Raw genomic sequence first — 23,745 nt, forward strand, 5'->3', positions numbered from 1 at the left:
TTTTAACGCTATTTTCACTGGGTCTGTTCTCATGACTCCAGTTACCTCCCCTTTGTTTACATTAGACACGAATTTAACCAAATTCATTCGATACGCTGTTTCTCTCGATAGCAAGTTGTCTGTACTGCTATCAATAACATGTATTTCGAATGAGTATCTGCTATCCTTATGTCTCGTATCAACCGTAAACTTCCCTATACAGTTCAATATACCTCCGGGGCTTTTGAATATGCTATATGCTGGTTTCAAAACAGGGTTTTTTCTCAAGCTACGAAACGTTTCGTAACTGATAACATTTATGTCCGCTCCGGTGTCGATTTTAAAAATTAAATTATTTTCACATACCTTTAACCACACGTGCCATGGGTCTATTGCATTTTCTCTGAATTCTTTTCTTTTATAAATATCCCCAAGAAAGTATTCCTCTGTCGTATGTTTTCCACTTGTCTGACATTATGGGCTTTGAATCTGCAACATATCGTGAAGTGATTTATTTTGTCACAGTTTCGACATCGTTTTCCGTTCGCTGGACAATAATCTTGCCGTTTGTGTTTTTTGTTACATTTTCCACATCTCTGTTGCTGCGTTTCTTTTTGTGGATAATTTTGTTTCCATTCATTTTGTTTTACTGTGTCGACCAATTTTTCCTTCATTTCAGCCATTTGCTGTCTCACTTGTTCGTAGCTGCGTGCTATTTCTATAGCCTTTTCCAAGCTTAGGTCGTCTCTAAGTTATAGTTTTTCGGATAGCTCTCCACTTCTTAACCCAATGACCAGCCTGTCTCTTATTTGGTCATTTTTGTGTGGAAAATTACAGTTTTCCAATAGTTCGTGAAGTCCCCGAATAAATTGTTCTATCGATTCACCTTCCTTTTGTGTTCTGATGTGAAATTTTGCGCGCTCGTGCATAATATTTTTTTTTGGCATGAAGTGGCCTTCAAATTTGTTCAGTATCACGTCAAAACTCTTTTCATCTTCCTTTTTCTTGAAAGAGAACGACTTATATATCTGTTTGGTGTCTGGTCCCATACAATACACAAGCGTGCTAATTTGTATCGGGCGACTCTTCATATAATTTTGTCGCATTTCGAAAACGTTGAAATCGCTCTCGCCATGTCCTCCACTGGTTCGGTTGCGTAAAGTCAAAACGCTCTGGGGGCTGAAGCCTAAACATATTTCTTTTTGAAATAGTTGACGTTAATCCTTTTTTTTTTCTCGTTATAAGGTTTCCTTACCCAAAGGAAAAAATTTATCCCAATCTGACACCATGTTTCGTCGGGTCCCTGTAATTTCTATGTCACCACGTGGTGACTGCTGCTACTACATTTAAGAGGAGGAAGGAAAGAACCAGAAACGTGTCTGTTCACATCAAATACTTTATTTAGACTCCCCCTGATATTTACTAAGGGCAAGTAACTCTTTATTATTACACATTTATCCATTGAATTACGTCAAGTACAAATTGGAACCAACAGCTAACTTATATCGGACTTATATCAAAACTAAATTTCTTTCACTTTTTTCGTGTGCTATTTTATTTCACAACTATATTTCTTTCACTTTTTTTTTTTTTCTGTTTTGACTCTTTTTTTTTCTTTGAGTAAATTTCATTCATACTTTTATTTTGTGCTTGTTTTTATTTTATTTGTATTTCATTTTAAATTTATTTTTATTTTAATTCATTTAAAATTTATACCTTTTGCGCATGTGCCGTCAGGGAGCAGTTATTGGAAAGCAAATGCTAGCGCAAGGTCCACATTCGTCATCAAATGCCGTACGTTTGCTTTTCAATAACTGCTCCCTGACGGCACATGCGCAGAAGGTTTCATTGGTTTGTTATTTTTTTCTTTTCATTAACAATTGTTTTTCCTGTAGGCTGAGGCTGGACAACCGTTTTTGGGTTTGTATTACTATACGCATAGATTCGAAAAAGTTGTCAAGAAACAAATATATAACAAATAAATGTTATCAAACGCAAGATAAGTTACTTTTCAACTTAACTGGATATTGTTTTTTTTTGTGTTTTTATTTAATGTAACATTTATTCAGCTCGAAAAACATACAGTGTTTACCGATGTATTGGAAAATTTAAAATGGCGCCGAACTCTCTACTGAACACGGTAAGTTTGGGAAAATGAGTTAAAAATAAAAAGTATACAAAATACTATTAAAAACCCACCGAATATATGTCAGCCCATGTCACGTGTTCGAACATGTTTTCCCTCACATATACACACCCACATGTACGCACGCACATACACACACGCATATACACATCCTCATACACACACTCACATGTACTCACACACATACGCACACACACGCACGCATATACACATCCTCATACACACACACACATGTACGCACACATACGCACACAAGTATGCACACATGCGAAACGTCACTTCCCCTGAAAGGAATTCTAGACATGCGCAGTCAGAACACTCACCCCGATATAAAAGTCCACAACACTATTCAACTTCCTCTCTTTCTTCCCTTTTGCCTGGTTGACGAAACCAGGCAAGTTCGGCGTCCATAGCTTTGGTTTGAAGACTTTTCCATGTGGACGACTGCTATCATGAACGCACGGTTTTGCTGAGGCAAACACTCCTTTTCTATTTTCCTTTCTATGTGCGGGACTGCGGGACGCCCATTTCTCGTCCTCGACTTCATTTCTTTCTTTTCCACGCATGTAGTCGTCAACGCCTGAATGAACACGTGTTACACCTAAACCATTTTTATTTTTAACAGAAAATAAAGAACATGTTTATTTCATTCCGCAATTGAGTTATTGTTTACGTCATTCCATTTGTTTCATTATTTTATTTTGTAACTGGATTAGGATTTATATGTCCTAATCCGCTACACACAGTAACATAAGAGCAGTGAGTTTCTAACAGTATTTTGTATATTTTTTATTTTTAACTCATTTTCCCAAACTTACCGTGTTCAGCAGAGAGTTCGGCGTCATTTTAAATTTTTGGTACTAGTGCAGAGAGTGATCCGGACGTAAATAATGACGTTATTATTTAAAAAGCTATTCTTAACATGAGGAGGGAAGGGTGTTTTTTTACCTATTCTATACGTCAACCTTACAATTGAATAAAAAAAAACATAAAACTTTAATTAAACTTGGAAATACGATTTAAAAAATAGCGCGGATCACTCTCTGCACTAACACCAAATTTTTTAATACATCGCCATCGGTAAACAACGATTACTATGCTATAATCCCATTTACTATTGTACACCAATTAACCCTTATCCTTAAGTGGCATCCAGACTCCTACGTAAAAAAAAAAAATTTTTTAAAAATGAGACAGCGGATGTGGAAAAAACTTCGCCAACCGGGTAACTTTCTGATAAAGCTTTAAGCTGAAAACAAAAGGCTCATTACCAAATTTCTGTCTCCACATAAACTCGAAAAGATAACTAACTAACTGTCGAGAAGTTGCCGGCTGGTTATGCATTTGGATGCATGGATGTGTTGTTTATTTCATTTATTGATTTTTTTTTCTTCCAATATTTTCGCTAAAGATCGTTTTTTCCGTTGCCACGAATTGATTAGCTGATCGCCGATTAGCTAATCAATTCGCCTGATCGGCATCTTACACCAGATTACAGGCAAACCCTGAATACATGGCGTCATGTCCTGAGCAAAGCGGACATTTGGTTCAAATTCTGCACAGGTAGCCACTAGATATGGGAACAGAACTCTCTCACAAATAAAGATGGCTCAAGTAACAGGCAGTAAATACACTCCCCTCGAAAGGAGATAATGATGAGGATGAATTCTTGAGATTGAGAAAATACTACAAGATCGAGTTTAAAGTGGGAAATCAGCTTTCTCCAAAAAGGGGCTCTCTGGATGAATATAAAAAACGGCTACGTTCGAATCCGTTGGTATTGTTCAGGCAATAAAAACTATTCCTCCTCCCCGATAAGGAGAAAAAGCCTGGGAGGACGTCCTTTCTAGCAAGAACAGACCGTGTTCTATAAACCCAAATCGAAGACTGAGAAAACTTTAAGAGTCCACGATAAACATCCAAGAAGAAAATATTATTTACTTCCTTCTCACCACAGGAAGATGTGACACAAGCTCAAGAAGAGGGGGGCAGTACTCTTAAAAGAGTTGTACTCTGGCCATTTTAAAAATATCTAGGCAGACCCGTGGGTATTTCTCGGTAGGGGCGTCTCAGGCAGTAAGCAATAAACTTACATCCCTCAAAAAAAAACGAGGGACATAGGCCTGGGAGAGTGGCCTGAGGCCCACTCTCCCAGGCCTATGTCTCTCGTTTCCTGTGGAGTCCTAGGAGGCCCACTGGGCCTCCTAGGACTCCACAGGACGCAGCGCAGCCTTCATTCAATAGGAAAAAAGGCCATTTAAAGGCCAGAGGTTGGGCCAACCCCAGGTTGGCTTCAGAGCAGAAGTACCAGAAGAAAATACGTATTGTTCAATATTCAGTCTTGTCTTCACATTCTTATCAAACGCCCTAAGGAACCAACCATAAACAGCAAACATATCCCTGCTCTGAAAAGAGGACGGCAATGCTTAGAGGGGATGATCTCCTTGCATAGAACAGCTAATGCACAATTTGTAAACCTGTCTTTATAAAGAGAAGCTAATGATAGTGACAAGATAAAACCGCGGGGGTGTCGAGGCCTTTCAAATAGAAAAGTTTAGAGTTGTGAAACAAGTTTTCTGCTGGAGACATAACTAATCGACGCAATACGCACGCAAAAAGCAGTCATGACTAGTGCATAAATCATTGAAAGCAAATTTAAGGAGAAGAAGAAAAAAAAAAGTTGTCATTCAATGCTGTGCTGTGAAGTTAGTTCCACGTACTTTTACCAATGGACACGTCGTTCTCTCACGTTACCAGATTGTCCAAAAACAAATATCCACGTAAAAATGACAGGTATATTAATTATGGAACTGCTGGATTTAGGACCAAGTAAGGATTTATATTCGCATACTTATTTTATTTCCTGTGTTTGCTTAAAAAATTATTAAATAAACTATTTGACGCAAGTTTAACTTGGTTTAAAAAATGAATCCTAGCTGAAGAATTTGTCGCATTAAGAAACAAAGTAAAATAAATTTAAAAAATGCATGTTTATGTTAAAGATAAGGAGAGGGGTTCACTATTGTGCTTATAGAGATCAGCCACCATGGTTGCCAATGTTAGCTTGATAAATCCCGGTAACTAGTTACAGTTAAAAGGCGACAACATAAGATAGAACCCGGGTTCTTGAAACGGAGGGACGGAGACAAAAAGGTACTAGTGCACTTATTGATCCGCGTTGAAATAATGTTATTTTTTTAGAAAGCCATTCTTAACATGGATAGAGGAGGGTGTTTTGTACATATTCTGTACCTTACATTTTAATAAAACCTATAAAACTAATTAACTTGAAAATACTATTTAAAATAGCGCGGGTCAGTAAGTGCATTAGCACCGAAAAAAAACCCAACAAAAAAAACCACTGATTTATTCATCTTAAAATTTGGGTGCAAGTCCAGATTTCAACCTAATTAAAAAAAAAAAAATGGTGCTTATTCAGAATTACACTTTGTAAAAAAAAAAAAAAAAAAAAAAAAATTGTATGTGTACTGTAACCGGAACGAAAATGTCATATTCCCCAAATCACGTAAATTGATCAATTATTTATATTTTTTTTATATGAAGGTTTTTCTTTTGTTTTTTCGATTTTGATAGTAAGGCTGAGTTCAATCTCGGTAGTTCGAATCGAGTTATCTCTTTATTAAATATTGCGGAGCAAGATTACGTTATCGCTTCCTCCTAAAATTTGATTTTCTCTTTTAAAAAAAGACTACTTGATCAATTCACGTGAATATTGGAATATGACATTTTCGTTCTTTTATTTCTTTATTAGATTGAATTCTGGAGACCGAACTAAGGAACTCTGGACCCTTATTGTATTATTTTTAAATTGTTACTTTTTTTTTTTTTTTTTTTCTTGATGTGGTTATTAATTACTAGTGTTAAGAAAGAAAAACAAAACTTTATGCCATTGTAAAAAAATCAGTTTGTTTTTCATTTGACGTTTCAGGAACCCAGATTTCATTTTGTGCGGTTGCTTTTCGGCTTATAACACGTTAACGCATTTTACCGTGGCTACCGATTTTGAGTTGAGTTTTAAAGCGAAAAAGGCGCACGTCACGTCGTGTACAATAAGCACCGCCGTATAATACTTTTCGGTGCTTCTTTACAATAGCATGTCGTCGGGCGCTGTTTTACAATCGTTCACTGTGCAAAGGGAGACAACTCTCCTTTACTAATAGATTCCGTACCGGTGACAGTAACCCACCTGGATTTGGGATCTCATTTTGCTACATTAACGAAAAGACAATATGTCACTTTTTTTTTCACATCGTGGCAAACACAGACTGCCATCATTTTCTCTATGCAAAAATGTCCTTGTGCCTTTATTTTATTTGGTCAACGTCAAGTTTATTTCCAACTCCTCCAAAAACTTTAAAATGACGACTTTTGAGGGTTTTCGGTGGTGCTGAAAACGAATATCCCATTTAAATTTGGGGCAGATAAGTAGTTTTCATGATATGAAAAAATTTACAAAAACTGGGGGATCGCTTTCCTATGTAAATTTAACGTAAAATAAGCACCCACTTTCTGGCCACCTAGTAATTTCTTCATATAATAAACAAATTTAACTGATATTCGTTTTCAGCACACCCGAAAATCAGCGCTGTTTTTTACTAAGAGATTGGTTCATTTTTTTTATCTCATAATTTAGGACGCTAATTATGCTGTCAATAAGTTTACAAAAACATTTGTTTTTCGTTCTTTTTTATTATAGAACTTGTATAGTTAACAGGTGCTAAGGGTGCTTCTGCAGTTTAATATTTCACAAAAATTCTGTTTACATTAGGGGACTGTGGAGGAGCGGTAGGTGTGTCAGAAATTTCGTGAAAATAGTGAATAATTCCACCCCATCTTTCCAAGCTTATAACTCCTCGAAAAATGTAATTCAAGCCCTAATTTTTTTTTCAATTAAAGGAGCAAGGACCAAGGTTTCATTACAAAAAACAAAAAAAAAAAAAACATAAGAAAATTACCTTTCAGCATGAATTTGACAAGCATGATCAAATACAGGCGAAAATTTTCTTACGAGAAAATAACATCTTACGAAAAGAAGGAACTTTGTTGTCAAAGACAAATGTCAAGTAAAAAGGAACAAAAATTATTGTTGGAGGTGGTGCCCTCCTACACGTAAAGAAATTATTAGCAACCCCAACAAAATTAAGAGGTCCCGGAATAATTGTGAGAGCGCAGGAGACGACAGAAGTTTTTATTTTTTTTAATTCTAATTATTTGCACTGTTGAATAAAAAAAATTCGGTATACCAAAAATTCTAATTATTTGTGGAATTTATAAGGGGGGTAAAAAATAATAATTATTTGAACTGTTTATTTTTTTTAAATTCTAATTATTTGAACTGGATTTTTTTTTCTTCTTAAGTTAACAACTCGGCACTTTATTGAAGGGGTAAATTTTCGCCTCGACACCGCTCACGCCGGACAATTTTTCCCCGAACTCAGAACGAGGCAGGACGTCGGGACCCTATCCGTACAGGTTAACCTCAGTTAAATTTGTTTTATGACCTGAAGAAATTACTAGGTGGTTAGAAATTGGGTGCTCATTTTACGTTAAATTTATATAGGAAAATGATCCCCCACTTTTGGAAAAAGTAATTTCTTCATATCATGAAAACTACTTATCTGCCCTAAATTTGTGATATTCGTTTTCAGCACCACCGAAAACCCTCAAAAGTCATCATTTGAAAGTTTTTGGAGGAGTTGGAAATAAACTTGACATTGACCTTTTCTTTTTTATTTATTTTTTTTAGATAAGATTTTCAAGTTAGGTTAAGTTCTAATTTTTACGATGTCTTTGGTTGATAAATGTGTTATTTAGCGGCGTAAATTATTTAACAAAGAAAAAATGATTAAAAAAAAAAAAATTGTGAGGCCTCCTATGTTGTACATTTCTAGGGAGCGTTCATTAATCCAGAAAGGAAAGAATTTTGGGGTGTATAGCCTTATGGTAAAAATGTGTATTTCACTGGCGTAAATTATTTGACAGACAAAAATTTATAAAAATTATTTTTATATGAAACAAATTAGACCCCACCGCTGAAATAAAACCCCCAAAAATTTAATTTTGGTAAATTATTCAGATACGTTCCAACAGAACACAGACCACTCTAATTTGTTTTTTTAGGAGTAATCGAGGTTGCTGACAACGAATCTGATAATCAAATCGGGGGCAAATTTACCATTTGCATGGTATTAACTCCTGATCCATGAACTACTTTCGCCATTTTACAGCTTCCGTTTACACTACGCACATGCACACGCAGCATAAACGACGGCTTGCTTCACCTAGCAAACTGCCTTCTCACATGGCGTACCAATCTTCCACGGAAAATTTAAAATTAGCTGAAAAAGAAATAAAACAAAAAGGAAAGCACTCCAAGTTGGGGAGGGGGTGTAATTTAATTGTTTTTTTTTTTCTTGGGATATAGAATTTTCAAATTTTCAAAAATACATTATATAGCACTTTTTGGGTCGAAAAAAATTACGGATTGACATTTTTTAATAACTTTACAATTAAAGAAAAGTACAATTGAGGGACCTTTTTTTTTTTTTTTTTTTTTTTTTGTCTCACATATTTTTTAATGCGGTTTACAAAACATAAGCACCAAATATTTTTGTTTTTCGTGTTTTTTTTTGCGGGAGGGGGATTCAATTATAGAACTTATGTGGCTTAATAAGTGCTTCTGCAGTTTTTCCGTAACTAACGCACCGACATTTACCGATTAGAACACCATTTAACATTTTTCGAAGATTTTACTGTTTACATTGGGGCGCAAGTGTGGTGTGTGATTATGCAGAGGGTCTAATGTGAATGTATATCGTCACAGGTTTGGCCTGTTCAGCTGCAGTACAGGGCATTATTTAAGTATTTAATAAAGGGAGACAACTCTATTCGAACTACCGAGTTTTTAAAATCTATACTTTAATGGCTACAATGTACTAGTAATAGCTACAAATCGTAAAAAGACGAAAAAAGAGTACGTGATCAATGTACGTAATTGTTGGACTATGACATTTTGTTCTGGGACGGGTACCTACATCAGTAGGCACCTCTACAGCTTTGTGTAAAACACCAGCATTTTACACAATAACAGCTACGTCATCATTTCGTGTTTACTATTTTCTGTGTCAATTTCTAAGCATTGGCGCAATAATGGTTAATGGAAATAAGGTGGTGTTTTTTTTTTTTTTTTCTCATGGGATTTCATGTTTACATTGTGAAACAAATAGATGTTTTTAACGAACTACACAGACGAGTTAATAAAATAAATTCATTTTTAACGGGGTTTAAAACTGTGGCGCGTGTTGGAGCTAGCAAAATTTTAAATATTGAATGTCAAGTAAAACCAATGGTACCCACTTAATGCTCATGTCATAATAATGAGCATATCAAAAAAATTACAAAAAAAATAAGGTAGAAAATTAATTATTAATAGTTTTTAAAGACGGCGAAAGTTAGGTTTTGTTAAAAAAAAAAAAATGAAACCGTTGAGTTTTACTCGACAACAAAAGTAAATATTTTCTTAAAACTGAAAATCTTAGCTCAATTTAGCAAAACTTAATTTTTGCTAATTGTCTTCGAAAACTATTTTCATTAATAATTTTTTTTACCACATTTTTTGTAATTTTTGTATATTGCAATATCACAATGAAGTAGGTATTTTTGGTTTTACTTGAAATTCAATATTTCGATTTTTATTATACGAATAAAAAAGATTGTTTTTTTTATAAATCTGAAACAGAATCTGTTGCCATATTCGTACATGCAAAGAGTTGGATTTGAAGGCATTTCAAAGCAATTTTTGCCATACTGGTTATGTAGCGGAAAGAGCATATTGCATTATGGTCAGTTCTTACAACAAGTCTTTCATTATATGCAGAAAAGAATTCCACAGGCGTGCAGCTTTAAGAAAAAAAACTTTGTTCATGAAATCTATGTTTAGGTACAGATAAAGATTGTGGGAAATGATTGATGTTTAGTAAGGGGGGGGGACCATAAATTGGAGCTCAGATTAGCACTTGCCATAAAAATAATGATAAAGCAGAGATGGGCTCACAATATCTATTCTGTGGGGAAAGAGGTTGCAGGGAAGAGAAAAGAGCATTCCTCACTAGCCTTGGAAGTTTTTCAACTCTATCAAGGCAGGTGTTCAGATCAAACAAATTTATAATGCAAAAGGGGAGTAACTCTTTGCTTCTTTGGGCAAAGTCGGCTCGCTTTGTCCATAATCCTAAACTTTAATTTCTCGCAATTTCTCACGAGATGAAGGACTGGAAGTAGACAGTGGAGGGAAAAGAGAGTGACTTATCAGATTTGGACTTCTAACTTTCATCTATTATGTTTGAATTGTAGTTGTGTGTGCGTGTCTCTTAATAAACGTATATCGTTATGTGACTGTGAAATGTTTCCTTATTTGGTCGTAAGTGTTACATATCTTTCCTTGTGAGCTGCTACCTACCAACGAATGATTGGGGAACCTATATCTAAAATTTCAAGTGTGTAGACCCAAAATTTTTGGTGGGGAGTTTGGTAGAGTTCTCAAAGGTCAAATCGTTGAACTTTGACCCTTTAATCGCCAAATTTCTGGCTGAAAACCGATCACATCGATTTTCCCAAATCTCAGTACCCTGTATATCAAATTTTGAGTCTGTAGACTAAAAATTGACAGTTATTGTGTAGGGAAATGTACACACACAGACACTTTCACTTTTATAGTTATATAGACTAGCGGGGGTACCTAGCATTGCCCGAGTGTTTGGAGGTGTATGCTGAGCAGAAAAAAAAGTGGTAGTAGGCAGGCAGGCTTGAACTCATGACGCGAAGGCAGAAAAAAAAAAGTGAAAGAAAACCTGACATAATGCGAGAGGAAGCGAAAAGTATTCAAATTCAACGATGACAATCGAAAAGTTGACTGAGTTCACGTACGTGCAGAAATGAATGTCCTGCTTAAGTTAAGAATCACGCACTTAACTCTGGCTGTAGGCCAGTTTTTGCCATCTGTTTCCCCACCATGTTGGGGGAAACCAGCTCCCCTCTAAAAATGAATAACGATTGTCTGATATGAAGGGTTTATCCCACATTGATCAAAGCTAATTGCCTTCAAGACAAGTAGCACACTGCATGCTTCGACACAGTTTATACATGAAACAATAGCTCCAGAATCATTCCAAGATTGGTGAAGATGCCCAGAAAACCAGCTCAAGACGTGGGTGAACACTATCAAAGCCGACATCAAACCTACCTCTGGTTCCAGGTCTATGGTGTTTGCTGCTTGTCCCAGGATCGGCTGCCCATAACTATTTTGGCTGCTGCCGACCATTGTTCATGGTCTGTGTTCATCTGGGATGTAGTGTGTCCTATGGGAGAAGCTAGATCAACCCATTCTGAGTGAAGGTTGTAAAGTAAAGCATGTCAACGGTATTGGAAATTTGTCTATGGGTTTTGATACTGTGAAGATTACAACAGTTATACCCCTTGAAACATGTGGAAAGTTGCTCCCTTGTCTGGGTTTAGGTGACATGTAATTTAAGCTGTTGAGTAACTGGATGTTATCTCCCTTTGTTTTATTTAAACAAGTGTTTATGTGTAATTGCTGTCTTCGTGTCTCCTCATGTAAATAAAGCAGACCTGTCTTCTGTCTGTGTGTGGAAAACTAGAAACTTGTTATGTTTTAATTAATTTTTTTTTTTGACAACCGTTGATATGACTCCCAATATAATTTTATTTGAAATAAGCAAGTATTGTTTTTAATTCATGTTTGAATGAAATGCTGGAACTGCAGAAGTTCTCTCTTCATTTGCATATGAAGTGAAAATATAATTTGCTGTTGCAATTGATCATGTGCAGATGAAACTGATAGTATTTTCCGCCAGAGAAATTCTGAGATTCAAAGTTTGTCAATCCTGTCGGAAGGTGGGGGGGGGGAATGGAGTATGAAAATGGCTGGAGTCTATTTGAACAATCTACCGGAGTTATTTTTTTTTTATTTTTTAAAATTTTCTTCCTTTAAAGATTGTAATGTTGGGTACGGGGCAGCCAAACCAGCTGCCCACATTGCCCTGCTTTTTATTGAAACCAGCTTGAGAGCTCTTTAATATCCTCGTTATTGCCTTAAATGCAATTGTCTGGATCTGTTTTGCCCTTGCTTATCCAGGAATATTAGTTATGTAGGACTTTAGGTTCTTCTTCATAAGCCTCGTGGCACCTATAATAACTGGTATGATTGATATCTCCCTAAGATTCCAGTTCCTTTTCATATCATATGAGACCTTGATATTTGATCTTTCTCCCTTTCAGCTTTGTTCAGACCTCCGCCATTAGGGACACTCACTTCAACCAAGGTTGCCACTGTTATCTGAATGCGGTTCACGTAAAACATTGAAGAAACGTTTTCCTTTACACCTACTGTATCAGTTGACCGTTGAGTAGATGTTAGATCCGTGCCTGTGCATTGTTACATTTTAATACTAGTCAGTAAATCAACTTTTAGTTTGTCTCGAAAAATACAATAATCTTTTTCATAAAATATATATCGCATAAATGGAATCTTTTCTCTTCCTTTCTCTTCCTTTCTCTTCCTTTCTCTTCCTTTCTCTTCCTTCTCTTCTTTCTCTTCTTTCTCTTCATTTCTCTTCTTTCTCTTCTTTTCTCTTCTTTTCTCTCCCTTTCTCTTCTTTTCTCTCCCTTTCTCTTTTCTCTCCCTTTCTCTTCTTTTCTCTCCCTTTCTCTTCTTTTCTCTCCCTTTCTCTTCTTTTCTCTCCCTTTCTCTTCTTTTCTCTCCCTTTCTCTTCTTTTCTCTCCCTTTCTCTTCTTTTCTCTCCCTTTCTCTTCTTTTCTCTCCCTTTCTCTTCTTTTCTCTCCCTTTCTCTTCTTTTCTCTCCCTTTCTCTTCTTTTCTCTCCCTTTCTCTTCTTTTCTCTCCCTTTCTCTTCTTTTCTCTCCCTTTCTCTTCTTTTCTCTCCCTTTCTCTTCTTTTCTCTCCCTTTCTCTTCTTTTCTCTCCCTTTCTCTTCTTTTCTCTCCCTTTCTCTTCTTTTCTCTCCCTTTCTCTTCTTTTCTCTCCCTTTCTCTTCTTTTCTCTCCCTTTCTCTCCCTTTCTCTTCCTTTCTCTCCCTTTCTCTTCCTTTCTCTCCCTTTCTCTTCCTTTCTCTCCCTTTCTCTCCCTTTCTCTCCCTTTCTCTCCCTTTCTCTTCCTTTCTCTCCCTTTCTCTTCCTTTCTCTCCCTTTCTCTCCCTTTCTCTTCCTTTCTCTTCTTTTCTCTTCCTTTCTCTTCCTTTCTCTTCCTTCCACCTCTTCCTCTCTCTTCTGTCTCTTTCTTTTGTTTTTTTTTGCTTTCGTTTTTTTTTCCTTTCGTTTTTTTCTTTAACTTTTTTTAAAATTCAGTGCGATGTGATACATATCCTTCTATTGTGACCTGACCTGATTTTATTATATTAAATATCACAATGAACAGTTCAAGTTGAAAACAGGCAAATATAATGAAACTCTCTTCAATTTCAAGTCGTGATAGCTCATTTATTCTTGGCTTATTTGGATATAAATAAAATTTATTTTATCTTTTTAAATGTTCAACTTTTTTTCATTGCATTGGGTAACTATTTTCTACGAGGATCAATTTATTTATTTAATATTAGTGTTTTTTGCAACATAAAAGGGCATGATATTTTGTATATCTGTGCATTTTAAAAGTCTCATCTTAAAAATCATTCATCTAGTAGGATTAATATAGTTTTAAGTTGTCTTTTAATGAAGATTAAACCCAATGTTGAAAACTTCAGTGAATTTTTTCTCTTTTATCAAATTACTAGCTTGGGTGCCCGGCGTTGCCTAGGTCTTTGTAGGCGTGTTGAGCAAAAAAAAAAAAGAGTGGTTGTAGGCAGTTAGGTTCGAACCCATATCGCGAAGGAGGAACAGGACATAAAACAAAAAAACGTGACGTCTTTGCTGTTGCGCCCATCACCAAACCGGAAGTGGCGAAGGTTTAAATTAAGGTTAGTCAATCAGAAAGGGGGGATGACATGAAAATATTGGCAAAAAAAGCGACCCATCCTTGTAGAAAAAGTACCCAGTTGAGGGTAAAGGAATTAATATTTTTAGCTAATTTTTCAATATTTGTCATCTGAAGTATCGATCTTCAAAACGATATAGATTTCGTGAAAATCCATTGTCTCTGCCGAAAGTTTTAGGCAGACATACATACATTTAAACAGACAGGTGAGATTTATAATATAGACTAGCGGGGGTACCCGGCATTGCCTGTGTGTGTGTAGATTAGAAAAGAAAACATTTTGGTAGGAAGATAGGCTCGAAAACGAATAGTAAAAAAAATGAACAAAAAAAACCAAAGTTTTTTGTAGGTGTGTGTGTGTGGGGAGAGGGGTTAGATCCAAACCCTATGTTAAACTTCTTTTAAAAAATCGGAAAAAGAAAAACAAAAAAAAAAAGTGAAGATGATTTAAAAAGAAAAAAAAGTAAAATAAAAACAAAAGTTTGTGTAGGTAGGATCAAACCAGCTCCCATTTTATTAGGGGAGTGTCCGAATGAAATCAATTGTCTGACATGACGGTGTTCACCGACATTGACCAAACGTCCATTGCTTTCTGGACGCTCCCGACCCGTAGCACTCACTTAAGTTGCACATCAGTTTTGCTTTTATATGAAAAAGCTGAATCAACACGAGAGGGGCCGAAATAGCAAGAATCGTGTAAAAGTCAACGTAAATAAATCTAGACGCGACGCGCATTCGCAAATCCTAGATATTATTATCTAGGGGGTATATAAACACTTCTCAGCGATGGTACCCCTCCCCTCCCAAGAAGCCTGGTGAAAACAGGCTTTTCTGGACATACAAAAAACTTGTGCACGTTTTGCCTTATATATATATATATATATATATATATATATATATATATATATATATATATATATATAGGTGTTTGCCTGTTTTACCCAATCTAAAATCAGAGTTAATTTCTTTTCTTTTTTTTAATTTTATTTATTTATTTTTTTTATTTATAATGAAAAGAAAAAATTCTTTATTTGTGCGTTATCTATATATATAAAAGCCAAACGTCTGTGTGTATGTATGTATGTTTGTTTGTAACGCTAAAACTTTTGAAAGACGGAACCAAACTTGACAAATTTGGTATCATAGCGAAGCCCCATCACCCGGATGACAAATATCGAAATTTCACGTCAAACGGATCACTAGAAGTTGGTCAACTGATCAGTCATCTTCGAGGGGGGCCCCTAAAAAAACCTGTCATTATTTATATACATAAAAGACAAATGTTTGTTTGTAACGCTAAAACTTGAGATGAAAGATTCCTCTCCCCTAAGAATAAAACATATGTTCAATATCTGCTTTTGTTTTTTCATTGTTTATACGGTCCCGAGCAACGCCGGGTAGCCCTGCTAGTCTATATATATATAAAAGCGAAAATATATGTATGTATGTACGCTTTTCCTCGATGTCCACAAAAGGCTTCTTTCAGAGAAGCGCTTGCTCGGTTCCAAACTTCTTAAAACTTTTTATATCATCTATAAATTGTAATATCTCAGAGTTACCCATGGAGCTCGCCTGTCTATTTAATTTTATTGACTTTCAAACGTTAATTATTCGACATTTCCTGCATCGGCACGTGTTACATTCGGTTTTCGGTATAAAAAAAAAAGCGAAACTCGACTCTAATCACAGGCCGAAAGCCAGTTGTCTCAAGAGAGCTAAGTAACGTTTGTTCAATGTCGACTTCGTCATATCAGACTGTAGCTTTCATTTCGCTCCTCCTAATAAACAGGGAGCGGGTTTTTAAAAACAAACCGATTTATTCACCTCATTCAAAACTGTCCCGCACAAAATGCTTACTGCTGAATACCTATCGCCATCACGTCAATCAAAAACATGCACCTGTTTTTTTTTTTAAACACTTCACTATTTTCCAACTGCGCGTCGTGAAGGCTTTGTTTTTTTTTTCACATTTTCGTTTTTTTTTCACATACCCCGAAAAACACCCAGGCAACGCCGGGTACCCCTCGCTAGTGAATTATAAGATTCAATGTGGTAGCTATTGAAAAGAATTTTATTTGAACAGTCAAAATTATGCTATGGTCATTTTTTGTACTTTTCATTTTATTTTTTAATTTTTTTTTTTATTAGAGGTAATGAGATTTTTCTCAATACTTAGGGTAGCTTCATCCTATAATTATGATAAATTTTTAACATTTTTTAAAGGATTTTCCACTTACTCAAAGCCTGCATTTTTAGTTATACGAGGGGTGTGCAATAAGTAATGCCCCTGACCCACTTCCCAAAGTAGTAGAGCAACAAAACTTGGCACAGTTATTAGTCTTTCTGTACATAGGAACCACCCAGAGTTATGCATTTCTCCCATCGTTTGATGCAGCTTTGGAGACCGTTTCTGTAGAACACCCCAGGTTGGTCCTCCAACCACGACGTGACTTCAGAAATCAAGGCTGCATCATCTAGGAAACTCTTTCCTTTCATAAACAAGTTCATGGCTGGGAAGAGGTGAAAGCCAGAGGGTGCAAGGATGGGGGAGAATTTCATAACCACACACCCGTGCTTCTGATCTGGCGACATGCGAGTTGTGGACCGGTGCGTTGTCCTGCAGGAGGAGGGTACCTTTGCTGATCTTGCCCCGCCTCTTGATTTTGATAGCTTCCCTTAATTTCCTTAAAAGTGAAGCATAATAGGCTCCTGTAATTGTGGTACCCTTTGCCAGGAAATCTGTCATCACTATTCTGTCCTGGTCCCAGAAGACTGAGCATGACCTTGCCAACGGAGGGCTGCACTCTTGCCTTCTTTGGAGGTGGTGAGTCCAAGTGCTTCCACTGCATTGATTGAGCTTTGGTCTCTGGATCATAGTGATGGACTCAGGTTTCATCCTGTGCAATCAGTCTTTTGAAAAACTTTGACTCCTCTTCTTGGCACATCTCCAAATTCATCCTTGAGCACTCGACGCATTCTCGCTTCTGGAATGGTGTGAGCAACCTGGTAATCCATCTGACATATGCAAATGGTCATGAATGATAGTTTCCACAGACCCTGTACTAATCTTGACATCTTGGGCTATTTGGCAAATAGTAATGCGTTGGCAGCCTCAACTTGATGAACAGATGCCTCATCAATGGCAGAAGGGGGGGGGTCGACCAGGTCTGGGAGCTGTTTCCACAGACTTCTGGCCATGTTTGAATTCACAATGCCAGCGTTTTACAAGGTCATATGATGGAGCATTATCACCATAAGTTTCTTTCATTTTATCAAAAGTCTCCTGTGGTGTGCATCCTTTCAAATACAAAAACTGAATCACTGCTCGACATTCAACAGGCTCCATTTCACACCTGACTCAGTTCAAACACCTGTAAAACAGAAACCACAATTAGTTCAGAGCTGTAATTGCCACATAACTCGTAGAGATATAAATCATTGCACATGCAAAATTTCAGCTAGATCAGACAACTGGAAGTGGGTCAGGGGCATTACTTAATGCACGCCCCTGGTATACCATCCAAATTAGAAAAACTGAAAGCAGAAGTATGTAAATTGTTAAAAAATAAAAAAAATTATGTCTTCTATATATCTATAATATAAAGCTGAACGTGTGTGTGTGAGTCTGGTCACAAATAGGCTCCTATATGGTTGACTATTTTAAAAAACTGATTACATATAATGATAGAAGATGTATCGAGGATCAGGAATGGGTATGTTTGATCTTGCAGAACGGTGGTTCATAAAAATTGTGGGGTCTGCGTTCGCGCCTAGCCCCCAAAGTATGGAAATAAAAAATAAAACGTTTACAAGGGTTTTTGATATAGATGTACATAAGAATACTTTGATAAGTATGTTTCAACTTAAATAGGGATGGTATAATAAAATTGTGGGGTCTGCGTTCGTGCCTGTACTCCATGGAAATATTGCACAAACTTAAAGACTTTTCATATCTATTTGCATAAGTATACTTTGATAATTATGTTTCAGTTTGAAGAAATATGGTATAATAAAATTATTGGGTGTTCGTTCGCGCCTGACCTCCATAGAATGTAAATATGTCACAAAGTTCAACAAGGTTTTTTAAAAGGGGTGAGGGTCCACAATAATACCTTAACTTTAATCTTAATTCACATTAGCTTTTATTTTATTTATTTATTTATTTTTTTTTTTTAGTTGAATCATAGTGTCAAATAAATTAAAGTGAAGGCCAAAAAAAAGTCAGAACTTTAGACAAGTCTTGACACAAATTTTGCATAACTCTGTTTTTTTCCTTCTCCACTTGCATATGGCACTCTTTCGAAAATAGATAAATAATAAAAATTAAGAACGATACTTGTTAGCGTGTCAAAAGAAGGAAAAAATCCTGCTCACGTGATTACGTGTCTTTTAAAAAACATTTACAGAGCCTTTTTATTTTTATTTATATATCTGTTTAAGCTTTTTTTTTGTCAGTGTACTAGAAGGAATTCAGTTGATTACAATCCTTTCTGCGTGTTCTTTACATTACAATAGTACAACCCTGAATCTGACGGCGCAATACTACACTGTTCAATACTGTAAAACTAAAACGAAGCTGTTCTGCTTAAAAAGGGCGCCATTTTCTTATTCGTTATCGATTCTTTGCTTTAAAAAACTAAAGTAATTATGTGTTTACTTTTTTTAATATCTCATTTTGCTATTTCGGATTATTTTACTAAAGTAAGTAAGGCTTCATTATTTTTCAAAACTGTTTTTGTTTCTTTGTTTTTCGATATTTTGTCGATATTATTTAGTAAGAGTGTTTAGCAGAAAAGCCAACAGACGACTACCTGAAAAAATAAATATACAAGAAATAAAAGTTACCATAGTCAAAAGTTCTGTTCATGTTTTTTTTTTTTTTTGAAATAGTTTTTAATGCTCTTTACTTGAAATAATTTCAGCGAACTGAAATTATTTCAAGTAAAGGTTCGACCTACCAACCAAAACTTTAAAAAAATTTCTTCTTTTTGCATCATGTTATTATTCTTTTTTGTTTTCCGATTTTTGAAAGGAAGTTAAAAATAGGGTTTGGATCTACCCCCCCTCCCAACAAACCCTACAAACGCCTGGGCAATGCCGGATACCCCGCTAGTCTATAATGTAAATCTCACCTGTCTGTTTAAATGTATGTATGTCTGCCTAAAACCTTAGGCAGAGACAATAGATTTTCACAAAATCTGTATTGTTTTGAAGATCGATACTTCAGATGACAAATATTGAAAAATTAGCTAAAAATATTAATTCCTTTACCCTCAACTAGGCACTTTTTCTACAAGGATGGGTTGCTTTTTTTTTTTTTTTTTTTTTTTTTTGCTAATATTTTCATAAGTCATCACCCCTTTTCGATTGACTAACCTTAATTTAAACCTTCGCCACTTCCCGTTTGGTGATGAACCTAACAGCAAATTTTTAATTTAATTTTTTTTTTCTTTTGCTCAACACACACTTCTAAACACCCGGGCAACGCCGGGCACCCAGGTTAGTTTTTATATAAGAGAACCTTTTATTTCTGTTTGTCCAAAAAATCAAGAACTGCCAAAGATACACTTGCTGGTATATAATGATTTAGTATAAGCTTCAGCATGTTATGGGGAAAAAACAAAAAAATTGTTTTAGAATTTTTTTGATTGATTATTTTGGTTATTTTCAAACCCAAAATAATTTGCTACTAATTTCTTATTGTTCTCAACTACAAAACTTATTTACTATTTATCTTTCGGCCATTGTAACCTCCAACTTTCTTCAAGTGCATCTTTTCAAACGTGTGAGTCTTTATGTCGAATTTAGAGAACCTATAAAGAATTTTTTAATTAGACCCATGGATTAAATAAATCATTTTGAAATTTGGTATAGGTTCTCATGTTTTGACAAAGATTCCGAAGTTTGAAAATATGCACCTGAAGTTCAAAGATTATGTCATCCAAAACATGAAATAGTTGATTGAATAATCCAAATAATACAAAACCAAATTACTGTACAAATTAAGGGACAAAATTAGTGATTCTATCAAGGAAATCTATATATATAAAAGCGAAAATGTATGTATGTACGCTTTTCCTCAATGTCCACAAAAGGCTTCTTTCAGAAAAGCGCTCGCTCGCTTTACAACTTAAAACTTTTTATATCATCTATAAATTGTAATATCTCAGAGTTAACCACGGAGCTCGCCTGTCTATTTAATTTTATTGACTTTCAAACGTTAATTATTCGACATTTCCTGCATTGGCACGCGTTACATTCAGTTTTCGGTATAAACAAAAAGCGAAACTCTACTCTAATCATAGGCCCAGAGCCAGTTTGTTCAATGTTGACTTCGTCATATCAGACGGTAGCTTTCATTTCGAGACGAGGGAGCAGGTTTTTAAAAACAAACAAACCGATTTATTGACCTCATTAAAAACTGTCCCGCACAAAATGCTAACTGCTGAATACCTATCGCCGTCACGTCAGTGAAAACGCGCAACTGTTTTTTTTCACACATTACTATTTTCCAATTGCGCGTCGTCAAGGCTTTTTATTTTTCACGGGCACCTGTTGTTTTTCACACACACCTACAAACACCCGGGCAACGCCGTGTACCCCTCGCTAGTTTAATATATAACAGGCTATACGTCTGCCTGTCATCATATTTTCAAACTCTATCTCCTCCGAAACTAAAAGTCGTAGAGGTGCCTCAAATGATTGGATTTTTTACAGACCGTTCTTTTAATGGGTCTTTAGCCGGTTAAAATAAACTGAAAGAATCGTTATACAGTTTGAACATTCATCGTTGTTTAATTTTTAATCAGTTCATACGTTGGTAAAGTGGTAACGTCACCAGCTTTGAATGCTGGTTTTGCTTTCAGTTTCAATTCTAGCTGATGGCACGCAAATCCTTTTTTTTTTTTTTTTTTTTTACTTTTGAAATCACGACTCTATAATATACGAAATCTGGACAAATTAAAATATCATATTTAAGTGTACTTTAGAACCAATTGGATCATTATATTGTTCCAGAACGTATCTCCTCCTACATACATCCTAGAATGGAGTACTGCTATCATATCTGGGGAGGTGTAACTCGGAGTAACCTTTCCTATCTTGACAGCGTACAAAACTGACTTTACAATCTAGTGGGGAACTTTCACATAGAGATGTTGCTAATCTCTCTACGATATTCAGTTCATGGTTGATTTGTGACCGAGGTCCAGTTCCTGGTATCCCCCCCCTCCCCCCAAAAAAAACTATTCACAGCAGAAACTTGTATGGCTACAACTACAGCCAATAATTTTACTTTCTCTCTCGTTAAGAAACTTCCATGAACAAGCTTTGTTTCTTAGAATGACCCATCTGTGGAACAAGATGCTATAAGACTATTCCCAACTGACTACAATGTGCTAATCTAATGCGAACAAATATTTGTCTAGCCTTCCCCTTAGATAATCATTTCCTCTTAAATAATCTTCTGCCCATAACCATTATCCATTATCTTTAGGAAACTAGTAGAAATGATTATAGTCGAACTAAGAATGTTTTATCCTCGAGTGGCTCCCATGCCTTGATAAATGGTGATGCATCAGTAAGAAAAAATTTTTTTTTTAAATTAAAAATTTTTTTTATTTTTTATTTTTCTTCCTTTGAAGATTTTAACACTGGGTATGGGGCAGCCAAACCAGCTGCTAACATTGCCCCGCTTTTTATTGAAACCAACCGAGAGCTCTTTTTAGTATCCTCGCTGTTCCCTTAAGTGCAATTGTCTGTATCTCTTTTGCACTTGGTTCACCAGGAATATTAGTTAGGTAGGACTTCAGGTTCTTCTTTATAAGCCCTGTGGCACCTATAATAACTGGTATGATTGGTATCTCCTTAAGATTTCAGTTTCTTTTCATATCATACATGAGACCTTGATATTTGGTTTGTTTCTCTCTTTAAGCCCTGTTCATTAGGGACACTCACTTCAACCAACGTTGCCACTCTTTTTGACTTACTCCATATATCTATGTCAGGTTTAGTCCTGAAGTAAATAATACTATGATTCATGAGGTCATATGAAACTAAAAGCTTTAAATAGAAAAACAAAACACAAAAACATTTTAACTTGAACAGTTTTTTTTTGCTTGAAAAGCAAACAATGTATACATTTGTCCGTTTTGAGTTGGCGCCAATATTCAACTGGCCATAACAAGACAATTACGATTTTGTGTCAACTTATTTAAATGAGTTTTTCTTTCGCAGATGTTTTATATTTAATTATTGAAACGGCAAATCTAGTAACATGAATCATACTTGATTGTGGCGTAAAAAATAACAGCAAAATATATCAAAGAGAAAAGTAGTTTGCTTGAAGCATTGCTGGTAAATAAGTATGGAAGCGCATAAGGACGTTTCTCCATTTTTATTCATATGTCACATCACTTCGACACCCGGTTCTCTGTATTGCTATAGCCTTCTGATACTACACTATATTTTGCAAAATATTTGTCTATATATATATATATATATAAAAGGCAAAATTGTTGCGAGTGTTTTTGTATGTCCAATAAAGTTTTTTTTTTTTCGCTAAGGTTCTCCGGGGATGTGGGGGGTTTACTATTTTGTTACAACTTTTTATATACTCCCTAGATTATAATATCTACGATTTGTGAACAGAGGTCGTCTCTATCTTTTTATTTGAGTGACTTTTACAAAATTCACGCTATTCCGTCTTCTCGCATGTTTGTTCAGCTTTTTCATATAAAAGTGAAACTAATCGAAAACAAAGGCAGCATCCCGGTTCCAGAAGCAATCAGCTTTGATCAACGTCGGGGAAACGCCTCATAGCAGACAATTGCTATTCATTTGGACACTCCCTTTTTATGGGGAACTGGTTTTTCCCAACATTGTAGGGAAACAAATGAAACGGCAGAAAGCTGAACTGGCCTTCAGCCAACGTTCATTTCTCCACTTGTTCACTTAGCAAATCAACTTTTTAAGCATTAAATTTCAACACTTATCACTTCCTCTCGCCTCTTAGTGTAGCGGTAAAAGGTCATGTTTCCTTTCACTTTCTTTTCCGCCTTTGCATCACAGGTTCGAGCCTGCCTGCCTGCCTACTAACATGTTTTTTTCTTTCTTTTACAACTCCAAACACCCGAATAACGCTGGGTGCCCCTGCTAGTTATTATGTAAGTTTCAGTCGTTTGTATATTTGTATGTCTGCTAAAAACTTTTGTCATCCACATCAAACCGGCATGAACCTGGTACCGTTAGAAAGAGCGATCTCTCTGACACATATCAAAAAGAAAAAAAAAAAAAATTAGCAAAAAATCATCAATTATTTCATGTAGAAATGTCATTTTGTTTGAAGTGGAGGGGGGGGGAGGGATCAGGTAAAAATCTTGGTTTTGATACTGTTAATTGCGCATGCGTTTCATTTTAAAAAGCTTGTGCGAGCCTTTTCAAGTCTCCCACAAAAACACGTTCACATTTCAAGCTATATTACTTGCCGCATACATACGCGCACACAAACATACGCGCCCACGTACACACATGTACATATATTCACGTTCGCGTACCTACACTCGCATTCACGTGTATATATACACACACGCTAACGTA

At 35.8% G+C, this 23,745-nt stretch overlaps 1 protein-coding gene across 3 annotated transcripts in view; it reads left to right on the forward strand.

Annotated features, from left to right (window-relative positions):
- Nucleotides 1-4,745: 4,745 nt before the first annotated feature.
- LOC145283845 (phosphoacetylglucosamine mutase-like) overlaps nt 4,746-23,745 on the forward strand; it is a 198,143-nt gene continuing 179,143 nt past the window's right edge. For 2 of the 3 annotated variants that reach the window (XM_080132954.1, XM_080132955.1), the window contains exon 1: nt 4,752-4,954. In XM_080132954.1, coding sequence (XP_079989080.1) covers nt 4,854-4,954 — 101 coding nt within the window. In that variant the 5' untranslated portion in view covers nt 4,752-4,853. Of the gene's footprint in view, nt 4,955-23,745 lie in introns of all 3 variants that reach the window. The other variant, XM_080132953.1, reaches the window with a different exon arrangement.

This window comes from Euprymna scolopes, chromosome 8, assembly GCF_053919585.1.
Source record: "Euprymna scolopes isolate OS-2025 chromosome 8, ASM5391958v1, whole genome shotgun sequence".
In the NCBI taxonomy this organism is placed as follows: domain Eukaryota; kingdom Metazoa; phylum Mollusca; class Cephalopoda; order Sepiida; family Sepiolidae; genus Euprymna; species Euprymna scolopes.